Source organism: Chrysemys picta, chromosome 3, assembly GCF_011386835.1.
Source record: "Chrysemys picta bellii isolate R12L10 chromosome 3, ASM1138683v2, whole genome shotgun sequence".
In the NCBI taxonomy this organism is placed as follows: domain Eukaryota; kingdom Metazoa; phylum Chordata; order Testudines; family Emydidae; genus Chrysemys; species Chrysemys picta.
This window is the reverse complement of record NC_088793.1, coordinates 124,655,436-124,674,819: the sequence shown is the minus strand read 5'-3', so window position 1 is coordinate 124,674,819 and position 19,384 is coordinate 124,655,436. Positions and strand designations below refer to the sequence as shown.

The window sequence follows — 19,384 nt, the reverse complement described above, 5'->3', positions numbered from 1 at the left end:
GATATTTTAAGAGCACTGATAATTAAGGCTTTGCCACATTTAAAGAGAGGTTTATCTGCAATTATAGGTTCTAAATTCTATTCTATTTATTCTAATTGTCTGACACACACACACACAAAAGAGGCCAAGTCTGGACATGTACAGTTTAGCCAAATGCAGGTGTGCTCCTTTTGGATTACTGCTGGAATTCTCCTATTGACTGAAAGACTCATGTGTCCCCATGAGGTTAAAACAGAAGCCTCAGCACAGGATAGCTGAAGTTGCAAGACATTTGGGACAAAATTAGTTTTGAAGTTATAGTTAAATCTGTGGAATATAGATGTAAGCTCTTAATTCATGTGGACATTTTACTGAATGATGGCAAGTGTTAACATAGGGCTTGATCCTATAAAAGTTTAAAGCACATGTACATTTTCTTGGAAGGCAAGGAATAAGGACTATATTCATAAGTAAGGTCCTACTTGAATTGCAGGATGATTGTCAAAAAAATTGTGGCTGAGTTGTGGATAAACCATGGAAAATAGCAGATCAGTAATAATGGACTTTATTATTTGTGGCAATAATAAAGTCCATTATTACTTTTCTGCGATTTTCTGCTGTCAGCTGCCTGGAGCTCAGAGCGGGGGCTCCCACTGTCAAAACAGTGGTGGAAACCTAATATTGCAGAATCTGCAATTTCCGCAATATCTCAAGTTAAGTAGGGCTTTACTCATAAGTAATGATTTACAAGATTAGGCCATAGTTAATAATTTTTTAACATTACGTTGCAATGTAAATTTAAGAGTTAGCTGACTAGTTCAGATAAATGAGAGGAGACCTGAACTTTCACTTAAAATTCAAATCAAACCTTGTAGGAGTTATTTTATTTTTTATTTTTTACATGCCTCCCAATTTCTAGTTTTGGCCAGAAGCAGGAGTACTGCAAAATGCTATTTTTTCTTTAGTTGCAATCTGCATATAACCCGGAAATAGCAGGCATTTTGTGACACAGACTGTACTAATGAGTTAAGAGTCATATTTTTAGACCGGAGAGCTTTGGCTAAGTTCAAACAACTTTCTGATGCTTAACTGAACTGAATCTCCAAAACGTTTGTTATACATCATTACTATAAATATATTATCAAATTAAAACATGTTGTCCTATAAGAATACCAGGACTTTATATGCCAAAATATTATTATGTATTTCTTTGTGCAGCCGGTTACAAAAATTATATATAGGTAATCAAATCTAATTCTTGAGGACGTGAGCTGATTATCTACATCGGTTGAAAGAGTTTTTAATCCATGCAGAGTATACACATCTGCATTATGGTAGATGCATTATGGTATACATTTAAAACATGGTGCTTAAGGTTAGGCATCCAAAGAAGTAACCTGAATTTGAGTTGCTGAGCATCTGCTGCTCTCATTGACTTAAATGAGAGTTCCAACTGCTCATCACTAATGAAAATCAAGCATCTCGCTAAGTGGTCTAACTTAAATTGTGCAAGCATGGACTGTTGGTATTTTGAAACTATTGCCTGCTGCATCAAGTACTGATTGCTGTTGGATTAGGTGCACTGAGATTTTGCACTAATTTGGTACTAGTGGTATGATCTGTAGTCAATGTGGTACTAGTGGCCTGGTGTGGCTGATCTAGTGTTGGTGTGTTGTAGCTCCAACATTCAGTGTTAGTGAATCTGGACAGTACAACATTATGCCAATGCTGTGTTTGTTTTTGTATTTTGATATTACTTGCCAAATATTTTCATTCTGAAAGACACTAGCTATAATATTTTTAAAATTGCTATAGAATATTACAATTTATAATCTCACCGACTGAAGATATTTTTTCAGTGCACTGTACTAAGCAAAAAATATGTCGGCATTGTGTCGGCATTCTCAAAACGAACTTAATACTGTTTGAGGAGAGTTTCACGTTTGTCTAATGCTGATCTGCTTTTTCGTTACTTGTGCTAACTCTGTTGTTAATTCACAGTTGCACTGAAAATATGTTTATGTACACACAATTCTGGAGGAGAAGCAGTAGTTAAGGAGCTACTGCAGTTGTTACCTCAGTCCCCAGCAGAACTAATTAACACTTCTGCATTCAGTATGCCTTCTGTTTGCGAAAACATGTATCTCTCTCAAGGCAGTTACATTTGTTTCCTATTCTCCCTTGAAAAATTTTAGCTTCGTTTCACTTGCACATCCCTGAAGTGAGTAGTTACATTAAGTGGACTTTTGAATAGTGCAGTAGGTTTGTGATATCAGGAATTTCACATATCATAGACTTTCTGATTTGGCCTTTTGGTTGTCCTGCATTTTCTAAAATACATACCACTGGTTTCCTGTTGTTAGATGTAAAGAAATTTACCCTTCAGTATAATCGTAGCATGATAACTGAATTTCTAAAATAATGGTTGCCTGTTGGTTAGAATATTGCTTCTGCTTCTAAAGCTACATCTGTAACTTTTTTCCTTTTTAAGTTCCCACCTAATTTTGATGTTACATTTTATTGTAGTTATTGCTCTTGTTGCTGTTTAAGTGATGACACTGAGTTTGGCACTGTATATGAGACATGTTTACCCCTGACCACCTTTCTCCATCCAACCCACATCTCAGCCTGTCTCTCCAATTAAATCATCCTGAATGTCTCACTATTAGCTTACACTCAGCCAGGCCAAAACTGAACTCTTAATTTGTCATTCAAAACCATCCCTACTCTCCCTTTCTGTGTCACTGATGATGCTATCACCAGCCACCCTGTCATTCAGGCCTGTAACCCAGTGGTGATTTTTGACTCCTTACTCTTTCTTACCCTCCACCCCCTGGCTGTGTCCAAAGGTTGCTGGTTGTTCCTCTATAATTTCTCTAAAATCTCTGTCTTTGCTTCAAAAAATCCCATTTAGGCCTTTATGCCCCACCTACTGCAGTTTCCTCCTCTCACATCCCCTCTCTTCAATCCAACAAAATGCATCTGCTAAGATCCTCTTGCTTAGATCATACTGCCCCTGAAATTTCTCCACTGCCTTCCCATTTCCCTTCAAACCTGCCTACATGTCTCCTATCACTGCACCAGGGATTCCAGCCTTGATTTCCTGCTTATACTTTTGTCCCACAACACCCGTAACAGCCTTTGTGTGTTGTTCTTATAGTGGGAATATATTCCATGAATGGATCCATTTCCCCTTTTCCCACTCTTTGCATGTCATTTCCTGTCTTAGATTTTAAACGCTTCAGGTAGGGTGACCAGGTGTCCAGTTTTTGACCAAAACACCCGGTCAAAAAGGGATCCTAGAGCCTTGGGTCAGCACCGCTGACCGGGCCGTTGGCTGTCCGGGTTGGCAACGCTGTGCAGTGGGGAAGCATCTGGCATGTCCCCACTCTGGTTCCTATGTGTAGGGGTAGCCAGGGTGCTCTGCACGCTGCCCCCACCCCAAGTACCGCCCCCACAGCTCCCATTGTCCGGGAACTGTCGGGGTGGCGCCTGCAGATGGGGCAGTGCGCAGAGCTGCCTGGCTGCACCTCTGCTGCTTTGTATAGGATCTGGAGGGGGACCTGCCGGCTGCTTCCAGGAGCTGCTTGAGGTAAGTGCTGCCCAGAGCCTGCACCCCTGATACCCTCCCAGTGAAAATGAGCGAGTGAGTGAGGGTGGGGAAAGCGAGCGATGGGGGAGGGGGGGGAATGGAGTGAGCAGGGGCTGGGCCTCGGAGAAGGGACAGGACATGGGCGGGGCCTCAGCAGAGGGGCAGGGCAGGGGGCGGGGCGAAGGAGTTTGATTTTGTGTGAGTAGAAAGTTGGCAACCCTAGCTTCAGATCAGGAACCATGTGTACATTTGTATTTTTGCAGCCCCTGGCACAATTGGGAGCCCTGATCCAGACTGGGGTCTTTAAGCATTACTATAAGGAATAATGTGATGATAATATAATCAGTTAATATTCTCTTTTGCTCTTTTGCAGGTTTGACAGATGAAAAAGTGAAGGCCTATCTTTCTCTTCACCCCCAGGTACTGGATGAATTTGTGTCAGAAAGTGTAAGTGCTGAGACAGTGGAAAAATGGCTGAAGAGAAAAAACAACAGACAGGAAGGTAAAATCTTATTAATTGTGATTAAACATTAATGTTAAACAGAATGGAGATTGGTTTTATAAAGGAACCAGCTTCATTTTTTAAAACTTGTATTTTGTAGCTTACACGTCAAGATTGCACAATTTTTAATAAAGTAAAAAAAAAGACTAAGAATTCCTTATGTTTCTAGCCTTTAGCTATTTCTGGTTGAATGTACTGGTATTCATTTGTGGAAGTTTAGTCCAATATTTGTAACTGAAAATGAATAAATATGAACATTTGGGCCAAGTATTAATCTTTGTTACATCAGTGCAAGTTTATTGAGAACATAATTTGATTTCTTGCCTCTAAAATTGCTAAAATACTGAAAGAAGGTTATGCAACACATAATATGCAGCCTTCAGTAAAATAGTTGGTACGTTACCTCGCAAATTCCTACATGCAACATGAATTAAAAAGAGTTTGGATATGAGCAGTGACACATGGATTGTAAGCAAAGGGTAATGATAAAAAGCAATGTGTTGAGTTATGGGGAGGTATCTTACACTGCTGCAGGATCAGTATTAGGCTTAATTTATACTTAACATTAGAGAGACAAGGTAGGTGAGGTAATATATTTTATTGGATCAACTTCTATTGCGAAAGAGACAGACTTAGAGCTACACGGAGCTCTTCTCCTTTTAATGACCTGGACTTGTTGATAGCCAACTTGTTAACTAATGCCTCAGTCCTAGAAGCTGTTGTACGTGAATAGATACCTGGAACCCTTTTGAATTTAGTGGAGCTGTGAGTTGAAAGGTCCTTGCTTTTTCAGTAGTTTGCAACATTGGAACCTAGGTCTGCAGATGAAATTAAACCAAATTGTTGCAAACACTGAGGAATGAAGAGAATAAAAATTACCAGGAAAAAATATTGACAGGCAATAACAATGATATTATTTCTGGAAAAATGTGAATAAATTAATTGGGGGGAACCTCATCCAGACATCAGAGAGTCAATGCGAAGGAGATACTTGGAAAGAAGTAATTCTAGTAAAGTTCTGGATCACAGTAGCAAATTGTACACAAGGTTGCGGTACACTAGGTTGGGGGGGAAAGCCTGATTTTGCTTGGTATATGCAGCAATAAATAGTTTTTGTTTTTGTTTTGTTTTGTTTTTTAAATACTAGTTTGAATAATATTCTCCATTTTAAATATATGGAATATTGCCACTTTCCCATATACGGGTGAATATGATTTTCTAAAACAATGCAGAAAGGATAGTAGTGGGTGAATCTGGTCTGTTTATGGTCATGGTGCTAAGGAGTTTGTGAAAGGTGGTACTGCATGGATGGCCTTATTATGTGTGCAGAGTTAAGATGCAGTGTATTTTCTTTGGTGTATAGTGATTGTTCTAATGGTGAGATGCCAGTGTTAATGAGAAGGAGTGGTGGGTATGTACTATTAGGTGCCTTCGTTGTTCATTCATTTACTTTTGTGTTTTTTGTTTTAGGTATAGTGCAACCTTAGTAGATACACAACATAGTATTTATATTTATAATCTATCTACACATACAGAAAAATGCTGTTGTGTATCAAGTTTGTGTGTCAAGCTAAAGGTTTGGTTTTTTTTATTTTGACTGATACTCATGGGAACTGTGATACCCAATAGAACCATAAGTGTGTACTATATCTGTAGGGAGAGCTTTGGGGCATGGGGTGCAGAATAGCCTAGTAACCACTAACGGACTAATTTGAGTCAGACTTCTTACAAATTAGTAAATACTTTGCTGCTACCAGGAAAATCATTATTTTAGATCACAATAGTGTCTTGCCACCCTGTGCAAAGGATGATTTTCTACAACAGGCCAGGATATGTACAGGGAGTGATCTTCAGTGTGAAATGTAGGTTATGGTGTGAGTTAAGAATATGAGTGCTCAAATGTGGCAGAAAGTTTTGGATAGTGTTTCAGTTCAGAGAACATGGCAGTTTAAAGTGTAAGTTATTTTGGTTGGCCTAGAATTTTTCTACTGCCATTATCTTATGATGCTTGTTCACACACTTGGGTGTGATATGAAAAAATTATAATAATGGTGACTTCTGTGGAAATAAGCTTCAAGTTGTATTGAGACAACCAGTTAACAAAGACAAGGTAAATATTGACCTTGAGGGTCAATTAGGGTTGCCAACCCTCCTGGATTGGCCAGAAGTCTCCTGGAATTGGCCTCAATCTCCCGGTTGCTATTGAAAGCAATCTGGAAGATTTTAATAGGCCAAAAATCCGGTTGGTGGAGCAGCGGGGATGGCTGGCTCCGTGCGGCTCCCAAAAGCGGCTGGCATGTCCCTGCGGCCCCTAGGCACACGGGCAATCAGGGAGGCTCCACACACTGCCTCCACCCCGAGCACTGGCTCCACAGCTCCCATTGGCTGGGAACCATGGCCAACGGGAGCTACAGGGGCAGTGCCTGCAGGCAGTGGTAGTGCGCGGAGCCGCCTGGCCTAGGAGCCGCAGGACATGCTGATTGCTTCTGGGAGTTGCCTGGGGTAAGCACCGCCCGGCTGGAGCCCGCACCCCACATCCCCTCCCAACCCCCTGCCCCAGCCCTGAGCCCTTTTCAGCACCCAAACTCCCTCCCAGAGTCTGCCCCCCCTCCTACACCCTAACCTCTTGCCCCAGGCTCAGCCCGAGCCCCCTCCCACACTCTGAAACCCTGGGCCCCAGCCCACACCCCACACCCCCTCCCATATCACAACCCCCTGCTGGGGTGGGGGAAAGCAAGCAACGGAGGGAAGGGGGATGGAGTGAGAAGGGACGGGGCAGGGGCGGGGCAAGGGTGTTTGGGTTTGTGTGATTAGACAGTTGGCAACTTTAGGGTCAATAAACCTTGGTTTTCCTTGAAACGTGAAGTCAATGCATAGATTGTTACATATTTTCTCTGTATTTTTGTGAGAAATAACTAGAAGTCTCTGATTTGGAGCCAGGTTTTTCTTAAATCTAACAACATTTTTTATAAGTAACACTTTGAAGGAGAAAAAATTAAAAGTTCCAGAAACAATAATTGTGATTTCCATTGGCCCAATAAGGAAGCATATTTTTGCATATTCTTTGAATGTCCAAATCCAGATTTTAGGTATACTCATGAGTGTGTTTTCAAACTGTTTGGGGAGAGGGGTGCAGATTTGCCTGAGTGGCATTATATTGCCATTTCAGGACTTTGCAAAAATTAGATGGAAAAAGGCTGGAGCTATTTACAAAATCGGGCAAATAAATATGCCTGTCAGCAACCTTCATGCTGGTCAGGTGACATCTGAACAACTGTAACCAAGGAGAAGAGAAATTATTTCCTTCAAATTATTATTAATTTGCATTTATATAACACTTTTTATATTTTCAAAACTTTATACAAACATTCATTAATGATCACAGCCTTCTTGTAAGATAGGAAAATATTACACTCCCCAGTCTATAGAGGAGGAAACCACAATTAATAAATAACAGGAGAATGTTATTAATTATACATATTTGTTAATAAAATATCCTGTAGATGAAATTATGAGTAGGACCTGCCAAGGCTTCAGAAGCAATTGCCCTAAATGGACCATTGTACATACAAAAATACTTCAGCTATTCCATTTTGGACTTTGCAAAGGAAAATGTTTTAAATAAACATAAGCCAAAAAGACTATTTTTATTTCTGAAAGAAAGCCACATATGCTATATATTAGCTGTAATGGCAAAAAATCATAATCTTTTAAAAAACTAACATATTGAATACATCCTAAGGATGCTATTATAATGAGAAGCAGTCACTACTGTATGTTTTTCTTCTGTTGTTTAGCTGCAAATGCAAACTTTGAATGAGTTGCATAAAGCTTGATAAGTATGAAATTTTGGAATGAGTGAAATCTTACAGTGTATCTTGACAACAATAAAATGAAGATATAATTGGACATGACAGATTTTGTATATACTTAAATCTCTGCCTAGTATCTATAGAAAAATATTATTATACAAGTTTAGAGGATTACTTGAACATCTAGATTGCCTTTTCATACATGTGTTGATTCTTTCATATTTACTATTATGTAGTTTACCATATACCTACAGTAAGCAAATGCTGTTGAGCACAATGGAAAGGAGTTCAGAAATAAGGGATTGCCTTCCATATGTAAGTAATATGCAGCTCAGAGTTGAAAAAATGCTCACTATTGGGCTTTGAAAATTCTCTTTGCTATGCAGGGGAGGTGTGGTTGTACACATTCTTGGCTCTGTGGAGTTGTACAGGCAGATATTTATATTTTAAAACTACTCCAAATTGCTCAGTTCTTTGAAATTAAGGTTGTTCTTGGAAGCCTGTAGTCATGTGTGCAAAATATGACTTGCACCATTGTAATGCACGCCAACTGTTTTTCCTTCTCATAAGAATGGCTATACTTGGTCAGACCAATGGTCCATCTAGATCAGTATCCTATCTTCTGACAGTGGCCAGTGTCAGGTGCTTCAGAAGAAAGACAAGAACAGGCAATCATTGAGTAATCCAGCCTTTGTCATCCACACCCAGCTTCTGGCAATCAGAGACTAGGGACACCCAGAGCATTGAGTTGTATCCCTGACCACCTTGTCTAATAGCCATTGATGGACCTATCCCCTATGAACTTTTTTGAATTAATTCTTTCTTGAACCCCATTATGGTTTTGGCCTTCACAACATTCTCAAATTTCCCTTTCTACCCTTGGCACTAAAAAGAAGAAAACAGAAGACCCCAAAAGAGGATGGAAAAATGCATATGAAAAAAATACACACAAAAGACTGAATACAACAATTCAGGAAAAGAGAAGAAAGACCTTATAACTTCACTTATCATAGAAAATGATCTATCTAGTAACAATTCAGAACAAAATATTGTACAGAGACACAACAAAATAACAGACAATTCTGAGGCATGCAAAACAAGTGAGAGGAACACAAACTAAAAGAAATATGAAGAGAACAAATTATCCTAGAACTAAGACAAACAGAAAGAAGACACTCTAACATTTATTCTTGAGGAACAATTTTAGGAATGTGCAGGCTAGCTGCACAGAAAGGTTAAGAACCACTGTAATATATCACAAAGCAGAAAAATTGAAGCATTGACACTTCCTGCTTTGGTTACATTAGGATCTTTCACATCTGTGATTCACATATTTATACATATGGTTTGTAACGTAATCTGCAGCTCCATTTGATATTTAAGTGCATATGAAGGACATCCAGTGGTGCCTTCTAGACATTGGCTGAGTTTTATCTCTTCTTTCCTAAACCTGGAATTGTCTCTAAAATTGAATTTTTGCAACATTCTGGTGTGTGTGTGTATGTATATGTGTGTATATATATAATTAATTCCAAGAAAATTAGGCAGAAAGGTTAACTAGCTTCTCTCAAAGTAAGCATGAAGAGCTGCAAACTCAATGTGTGGACAGATGGAGGCATGCCATGATGTAACTGGTGTATTGAATATTAATCTACATAGGAAGGCAATTAAACAGCAGATCCATTCCATACAAATTCAGCTTGCAATTAATTTTTTGTATATTATAGCATACACTTGACAGTAAATGCTATCATTAAGGTTGCAAAACAATTTGAATGAATAACCCTTTGGTTTACGTGCTCTTAATTTTCTGAAAAAATTGAACTTTTGGGCAGAAACACTCCATGCATGGTCTTCCGTGAATATTTGGTTATTGCCCGTAACCTGTCCATGACTTTTAGTAAAAAATAACCGTGACAAAATCTTAGTCTTAATCATAAGTGATAGGCATAGAGGCCAAAGTTGGTTACATAAGAAATAAAAATAAATTTGCAGTCTAAATTCTACGTTTTTTCAGATTAGGTAAGATTTGAATCAAGCAGTTTCTCACCCCACTAGGTGTTGTAAGCAATTCACAGTTCTTAATACACAGGCTTAATTCTGTGCTCAGCTTGGGACCTGTCTCTCCAATGCAAGGTCTTTTCCACTAAATGTTCTTGTTGCCTTCAGATCAGGAGGAGTAGGAGAGAGGCCCTGGGCTGATGTCACAGACTCCAATTTATACCATCCCAATCCATGAGCATGGAAAGATATTGTCTTAAACATGGAGTCAGGGATCACATGTTCTGTGTCCCCTGCTGAGTTAAGCAATCCCCATTGTCTAAGTGCTTCAGGAGCAGTTCACCGAGAGAGCGAATTCTCCTTAATGGGCCATCAACACATTGCCTAATGTAAATCTCTCATGAGGGTGTTAGTTGCTCCTTTGCTGCCACTGAAAGGCCAGCTGTGGGCATCTCTCAGCCTCTCAATATATTTCAGTAACACACACATAGCAAAATTTCATAAGTTCAGATACAATGGTAATGCACATAATTCAACAGGATGGTAATGTTCAACAGATCATGACATCTCAAATGATACCTCACAAGGCACACTTTCTACAAAAAAAACCTATCATAATCATATCACAGTGGTGAATATGGGGGCTCCAGGGTGCTGCTTTGAGGTACAGAGTGTCACAGATAGGGTTAGAAGTGACCACAAAATAGGATTATTTGAATTGGGACAGTGCTTCTAAATTCATAGACAAATTTCATCATCACAGCAGGGAAGAATTTAAGTCTCTTGTCTCTGAGGTTCCATGGCCTCAGGAGATCCTGAAGGTTACAGTTTTCTGGCATGCCTACGGAGGTACAGACAACAATAAAAGATGTTCTGTTTGAAGGCTGTCACTTATTTAATATTAAGACTGATGAGGCTCTATGCTCATTTGAATATTCTTGAGCAACATTGAGATCTTTAGGTATCTAACCACCTGCTTAGAGGAGAAAGTCATAGCCCTATTCTTAACAGAGCTATTACGCTCATCGGAGGTCATCTTAACTTCTTGTAAGGAGAAAGAGGTATCAGAGATAGAGACTATCTGCCTCTTCTTCATCAGGGACTTACTCTGTAACATCATCAGCAAGGCAGTCAATTTGACTCAGTGGTGGGGAGCTGTGTACATCTTCAGGAAGATCTTTTCACTGCCCTCTTATTTTATTGGGTACCATTTATTTTATTTTGGAAGGACCTAGAACATTATCATTACAGATCTTTAAGTCTTAGCGATTGTGGAGGGTGGAGTATTCTATATGATTCCAGACCTTCCCTACCCTCTTTCATTTCAGGGACCTCTGTCATGACAGCCTGTTATATGAAGAGGGGAGTCACTTATAAGCCACAGAGCAGTGGTCTGAGTGCCTCTAAAATACAGAAGGAAGGTTGTTTACTGAAGAAAATGGAGGGCTAACACCTAATTCTGGACTTAATATGGCTAAACACATGTATCTGCAGCTTCAAGTTCAGGATAATAACTCTGGCCTTTATAATCCCCTCCCTAGATTGGTTCACAGCTCTCAGCCTCCAAGATACCTATTTTCACATATCAGAGGGGTAGCCGTGTTAGTCTGAATCTGTAAAAAGCAACAGAGGGTCCTGTGGCACCTTTAAGACTAACAGAAGTATTGGGAGCATAAGCTTTCGTGAGTAAGAACCTCACTTCTTCAGATGCAAGTACTTTACATACTTTACTTGCATCTGAAGAAGTGAGGTTCTTACCCACGAAAGCTTATGCTCCCAATACTTCTGTTAATCTTAAAGGTGCCACAGGACCCTCTGTTGCTATTTTCACATAGGAATCCATCCTGTTCACAGGAAATACTTGAGATTCCATGTGAGGAATTTCCATCATCAGGACAGAGTGCTACCTCAGCTATTAACAGCGCTAAGGGATTTCATTAAATGCATTGCAGTGGTGGCGGCTTACCTTAGAAACCAGGAATCAAAGTTTCTCCATACCTCGATGATTGATTGGTTAATTCAAGGGAAATCTCCACAATCACCAGATACTCCAACTTTTCACCTCACTAGATCTCAGAGTCAATAAAGAGAAGTCAGTGCTTACCCAGAGGATAGAATTCATACAGGCAATACTAGACTTCACCACAGCAAAGGATTATTCACCTCAAGATACTTTTGACAACATAGTGGATCTTGTCAATTAGCTACAAGCTCATCTACAGACATCAGTAAGAGACTTCCTCAGATTGCTGGGATGTATGGCCTCCTGCATATATGTGACACTGCATTCAGGCTTCACTGCATGCAAAGTTAGTTGAAGTCTGTGTATCTACAAATAGACGTAATAAAATCATTAAAATGAAGGTCTGGAAGGGACCTCACGTCCAGCCCCCTGCTCTGAAGCAGGACAGGAAACCTAGACTATCTCTGACAGTTGTTTGTCCAACCTGTTCTTAAAAATTTCCAATGATGAGAATTCCACAACCTCCTGTGGAAGCTAGTTCCAGAGCTTAACTACCCTTATAGTTAGAAGGTTTTTCCTAATATCTAATTTAAATCTCCCTTCTGCATATTAAGCAGGCTTTTTGTCTTATCTTCAGCTAACATGGAGAACAATTGATCACTGTCCTCTCTATAACAGCCCTTACCATATTTGAAGGCTGTTATCAGGTTCCTCCTCAGTCTTCTTGTCTCAAGACTAAACATGCTTAGTTTTTTTAACCTTTCATCATAGGACAGATTTTCTAAACCTTTTATCATTTCTGTTGCTCTCCTCTGGACTCTCCAATTTATCCACATCTTTCCTAAATTATGGTGCCCAGGATTGGACACAGTAGTCCAGCTGAGGCCTTACCAGTGCAGAGTAGAGTGGGACAATTTCCTCCCATGTCTAACAGTCCTGTTAATATTCCCCATAATGATAGCCTTTTTGGCAGCTGCATCACATTGTTGACACATGTTCAATTTGTGATCCACTATTATCCCCAGATCTTGTTCAGCATTACTGCCGTCTAGCCAGTTATTCCCATTTTGTAGTTGTGCATTTGATTTTTCCTTCCTAAGTGAAGTTCTTTGTCCTTGTCTTAATTAAATTTCATCTTATTGATTTCAGACCAATTCTCTAATTTGTCAAAGTCATTTTTGAATTCTAATCCTGTCCTCTAAAGTGTTTGCAACCCCTCCCAGTTTGGTGTTGTCTTCAGATTTCATAAGCAAACACTTCACTCCATTTTCAAAGTCATTAATGAAAACATTGAATAGTACCAGCCCCAGCACTGATCTCTGTGGGATCCCACTAGATATCCACTCCCAGTTTGACAGCAAACCACTGATAACTATTCTTTTGAGTATGGCCTTTCAACCAATTGCATACTCATCTTCTAGTAATTTCCTCTCGACCCCATTTCCCTAGTTTGCTTATGAGAATATCATATGGGGCTGTGCCAAAAAAAGTCTTACAAAAATCAAGATATATCACATCTACTTCTTTCCACCTATCCACTAGGCCAGTAATCCTGTCAAAGCAGGAAATTAGGTTGGTTTGGTGTGATTTATTCTGGACAAATTCATCATTGGCTATTTCTTATAACCATATTATCCTCTGGTGCTTACAAAATGATTGTTTAATAATTTGTTCCAGTATCTTTCTGGGCATCGCAGTTAGGCTGATTGGTCTGTAATTCTCCAGGTCCTCTTAATTCCCCTTTTTAAAGATAGGTACTTTGTTTGCCCTTCTCCAGTCCTCTGGCTCTTTACTCAGACCCCACGAGTTCTTGAAGATAATTGTTAATGGTTCTAAGATTGCTTCAGCTATTTCCTTAAGTAGCATAGGATAAGGATTCTCACAACAAATTATTTTATGGCCTCAGAGTGCAGCCACCAACTCTGACATTTTTTCCTAAAACAACTTAATTAATTTTAGGAAAAACAAATAAATATGCACATGTACATGTCCAAATCATTGCAATTTATTTATGTAGGGTTTTGTTTGCTGACTCAATAATAAAAATAATGTATGGTTGTCTCTCTTCTTTACTGAACCTAAACGGAATAGAAACACAAATAAGGTGCTTTGCATGTTCTTGTCTTTTTTTGTTGTTGTTTCTTTTGCTTTTTTTGGTTTCTTTATTTTTTAGATTTGCTAGCTAGTAAATCTTCTAGCTAGCTGGGAGGCACTGAAAAGTGATATTAACAAATATACAAATATCACTTTTCACAGCAGACTTACTCACCCCCAGCAAGCCAGGGGACAAATTAAGTCCTGGATGGGGAGATGGATAGGGAGGCAGCAGGGGCCTGGGGCAGTGGGGGAATGGATGGAGGACTGGGGAAGGCAGCGCGGGCCAGGGGCAATGTTTGAGTCATGAGCCTGGGGCTGGCACCTGAATCCACTACCACATGCCCAGAGCTTGCCACCTCAGGGCTGAAGCCGGAAGTCCGCCCCCAGGAAGGTGGGGAACTCACACCAGCTGCCTGCTCCTCTGGTGTTTGTGGCTCCAGAGGGGGGCAGGGCCCAACCTTTGCTGGCAGTCCCAGGGGAGGAGCCACTTCTTTGCCCCACCCCAATCACCACCCAGAAGCCTGAGTGTTGGCTGGCTGCATGCGGCCACAGTGGTCGCATTTGAGAAACGCTGCCCTAGGATGACTTTCATCAGGTCCTGCCTACTTGAATACATCTAACTTATCTAAATATTCTTTAACCTACTCTTTCCCCATTCTGGCTTGTGTTCATTCCCCCTTTCAGTAAATATTAATTGTGTTGAGTATGTGGTCACCATTAAGCTTTTTAATGAAGACTGAAGCAACATAGGCATTAAACCCCTCAGCCTTCTTGATATGATCAGATACTTGCTCTCCTTCACTGCTAAGTAGAGGACCTATGCTTCCCTTCATCTGTCTCTTGCTCCTTCTGTGTTTAAAGAATCTATTATTGCCTTTTATGTTCCTTGCTAGGTGTAACTCGTTTTGTGCCTTCACCTTTCTGATTTTGTCCCTACATGTTTGTGCTGTTCTTTTGTACTCCTCCTTATCAATTTTTCCATATTTCCACTTTCTGTAGGATTCTTTTTCGAGTTTGAGGTAATTAAAGAGCTCCTGAAAGAGCCATATTGGACTCTTACTATTTGTACTATCTTTCCTTCGCATATTTTACAGTTGTGCCTTTAATTCTGTTTCTGCAGCCAGGCTGCGGAATATCCTGGAAGACCACCTCAGCAAGCATTTTGCAAATGACCATGAATAGTCAAAGACACCATCGTACAGGACATATGACAAGTGAGATCACCTAATTATAAACCTATTTGCAAAGAATGAGAACACAAAATGCCACATGTTCTGCTCCAGAGGGAGCCAGATCCCAAGATCTCTGTTAAATGCCTTTGTGATACCCTGGCTCCAGGAATAATGTACATCGGCCTACCTATCCCACTGGTACCAAGGGCCATCTGGAAGCTCAGACAGGATTCAGCCATGATAATCAGTTCTGATATTCAGCCCCAGTGAATCTATCCATTCATCTGCCAATATATATGTACCTCTTCTTTTGGAGGTAATCTCCCAGAAGGAGGGGCAACTGTGCCATCCAGACTCAGCTACATTACACCTAGACTTGAAAGGATTAGATTTTTAATGGTAAATGTCAGTAAATATCAATTTCGCCATACACATACAAACTGACAGAAAAATATTTCCATCAGTGATAGTAGAAATTTACAGATAGGCAAAGTAAGAAAAATGCTGCTTGAGAACTTGGGAGTTTAATTTAGATTCATAGACTCATAGGTCTTGTAGGATATTTACTTTGAATATCTTGACATGTGATGTTGACAGTTTGTGTTTTAATGGCTATAAAACTTTGGGACGTGCACCAAAAGACTCAGTCATTCCCAAATCCTGAGGTTGTCTTCTGCACAGAAGAGAGAATTTGTCCACTAGTCCTTTAGGGCTTATATTAAAAGCAAATCTGTCCAGTGCTGCATCGTGAAAAACAATTCTTTTGTGGTCCAAAATAGAATGGGAATTGTTTCTTTTGCAATACCACACATTATAATGTTCAACTTTAGAGTAAACTACACTGACTTCTATTACATTAATCTCTTCCTTTCATCCCAATCTCCTTTCGTACACAAGCGAGTCTTTGAGAGTAATTGATGGGTTGTTACCAATAGGAAGTAGGTAATTTCTCAGTACCTGTGGGTATGGTATGAAAAGGGAATTGTTTTTCTGCTGTGTTGTGGGCATGTTAATAATAAGGGTACAACAAAGGGAATACTAAAGTGTATGGTTTTAAAGTAAGGTATGATTTTGTTTTCCCTTCATTTATTTTCTGGGTTTTTGTACAGCCTACATTTTTAAAGGTTTTATTTGGAAGAACTTTGTACTAAATGATGCAATATAGAGATGTGTCATTTGCAATTTGTCCACAGACTTTTAATGTGTGAAAGGTAGCTAACTGCCAAATGTTTCTACTTAGCAGGAACGTTCTTGTATCAGTGTATATGTGTGGTAAAAATCTGGCAGTTTGCTGTCAGCCCGTAAAAATAGGAGGAAGGAGCCTATGGAGGGTTTGCCTATTTTGTGGAGCTCTACAGCTTCAAACCACCCAGTTGCTAATACTAGTTTGTTCTGCAGGTTAATGACGTACTTCCAAACTGTATATATGAAAGAGCAGTAAATATATTCAAAAAGTGGGGAGTATTACTCTAGTAGCAACATTCCATAACTCGCTGCAATTCTGATACCTCATCAGACTGTGCAAAAGGAAATGACATGGCAGCATGTTAATAACCTCCATGTTTTATATTTAGGCTGTATTCATGCTTCATTGATGCTGTAAGCATGCTGTTTCATCCTGATGCAGCCCTGCTGTGCTTACGTCCCCAGGATATACAAACAAGCATGAATACTTGCCAAAAATGAACAGTGAATATGTGAATTGTTTGGGCAGTGTTCCACTTACAATATGGCACTGGGATAGTAATTGTTAGCTTTACAGTTTATCATCCAAGCCTACCATTTATAATTTTCACAAGTATCTGGGGAGTCTTCTCTTAAATGTAAGGTACCATGAAGACTGGTAGGATTAGAAAGAAAGTTGTGAGCATACCCTGCTTTATAAAATGGCTTACTTCTAGTTGGAAATAGTAAAGTTGGCTGGCTACGTAACCGACTCAGTAGCATTTCAGATGCCCCAAGCATTGTCACATATACCAACATGACATTATGAGAGAGAAATAATTCATTTTCTATCCTTCTTCACTCTTCTCCTTCCCTTAATCTTCTTCCTTATTTCCTTACGTATCTCCATTCCTTCCCTTCCCCATTATAAGTATGAAGGTCAGGAAGAAAGTTCCATTTAAGATCATTAGTCTGACCTCTTGCATAACTGATGACATAAAACCTCACAAAGTATTTCCTGCATCAAGCCATTAACTTCTGGTTGAGCTAGAGCATAGGCTCGCAAACTTTACTGGTTCATGTATCACCTTAAAAAATTTTATGAGGTAAATGGATGGAACATGAAGTTCAGGTATCACCAGTAGTACATGCACCACAGTTTGGGAACCCCTAAGCTAGAACATATCTTATATGAAGACATCCACTCTTTATTTAAAGACGTCTAATGATGGAGACTTCACAATATCACTAGGTAAATTATTCCTATGGTAAATGATTATTGCTGTTAAAAGTTAGTCTGACTTTGTCTAACTTTAGCGATCAATCACTGAATCCTCTTATGCCTTAGTATGCTTTTATCAGGGGATGAATCGGGGTTGCATAGTGAAAGAGCTGTTAGCTATAGGACCACTGCTTCATTTGTTGCAGCAGTTGGAAGGTGTGTAGTGACTCAGGCAAGGGATTGCAGGAAGAGAAAAGATGGCCTCATGGTTAAGGGTGCTGAATGCTGCCCTGGGGAGTTGGATTCTATCTCTGCATTTCCCAAGCCAAACTTTTCACAAGTGGCCACTAATTGTGATTCTCATTTTCTGGTTGTGCAATTTGAAACTTTTGGAGTCAGAGTTGCAGAAGTGCTGAGCGCTCACTCACAACTGCAACTTGGGACCACTGCTCTGAACATATAAAGGTGCTATATAATGCTAAGTTCTCTGAAAAATCAGGCCATAGGGATTGCACCCTGGGCACTCCAGACTAAGTGGATACTTGACAAATTTAGCTTTCATTCCTCTATGCCTTAGTTTTCCTTCTTTAAAATGGGATAATAATATCATTCCCACACTTCAGAGGGATGTTGTGAAGATAAATTCATTAATATTTTTGATGCTCTTGGATGGAACACCATAGAAGAGTCCACAAGGAAATTAATAATTCTGTATGCAATGCAGGATTTGCATGGTGTCCAGTAAATAAAGCCTAGGACCACACATTAAATGATGAGGATAAAACAATATATTGAATAGCTACCCATATAATGATCACTGTCTGTCCTATGCACTGAATGAGGCAAATGTCATGGGAAAAAATAGTATGTGATCATGTAACTGAAGACTGTATCATAATGCATAAGCACAAGCCTAGTGTGGTGGTAATTATAGGCCTGTCAACCTGACATCGATTCTGGGCAAAATAATGTAACAGCTGATACAGGACTTTATTAATAAAGAATTAATGGAGGGTGATGTAATTAATGCCAACCAAATAATAGATTCTGTCAGACTAACTTGATATCTTTTTTTGATGCGGTTACAAGTTTGCTTGATAAAGGTAGAAGTGTTGACATAATAAACTTCTGTAAGGCATTTGACTTGGTCCTGCACAATATTTTGACTTTTCCTCCAGGGTAGATTGGCAGAAGCCCTGGAGGTTTTTCGCCTTCCTCCGCAGCATGGGGCAGGGATTGCTGGCAGGAGGATTCTCTGCGAATTGAAGTCTCTAAGCCACAGGATTTGGGGACTTCAACAGCAGAGTCAAGGGAAAGGGTAGGGACGGCTTTGTGGCCTGCATCATGTAGGGGGTCAGACCAGATGATCATAATGGTCCCTTCTGACCTTAAAGTCTATGAGTCTATGAGACTAAGAAACTAGAAAGATATGGCACATTCAACATGGCACATAGTAAATGGATTAAAAACTGGCTACTGATACATCTTAAACTGAGAGCGGCAAGATGAGTGAGGTAATATCGTTTATTGGACCAATTTCTGTTGGTGAAAGAGACAAGCTTTTGAGCTTCACAGAGCAATTCTTGACCTGAAAAAAAGCTCTGTCAAGCTCGAAAGCTTCTCTCTCTCACCAACAGAAGTTGGTCCAATAAAAGGTTCTCTCACCCACCTTGTGTCTCTCACATCTTGGGACCAACATGGCTACAACATCAGTGCAAACAACACAAGTCTTAAATGGTAATTGTAAATAAAGAATCATCATCAAGCAAGTGTGTTCTAGTGTAGTCCCACAGGTGTTGGTTCTTGGCCCTACACTATTTAATGTTTTAATTAGTGACCTGGAAGAAAACATAAAATCATTAATGATAAAATTTGCAAAT

General features: G+C 39.7%; 1 protein-coding gene across 10 annotated transcripts in view; it reads left to right on the top strand.

Moving 5' to 3' along the window:
• The window catches only part of PDE10A (phosphodiesterase 10A), a 548,616-nt gene that overhangs the window by 398,847 nt on the left and 130,385 nt on the right, over positions 1-19,384 (top strand). For all 10 annotated transcript variants that reach the window (XR_010600146.1, XR_010600145.1, XM_065590407.1 and 7 more), the window contains exon 2: positions 3,945-4,073. Coding sequence is in view for 7 of the 10 variants with exons in the window: in XM_065590407.1 (XP_065446479.1) it covers positions 3,945-4,073 (129 nt within the window). In the remaining 3 variants the exon portion in view is untranslated. The remainder of the gene's footprint in view (positions 1-3,944; positions 4,074-19,384) is intronic.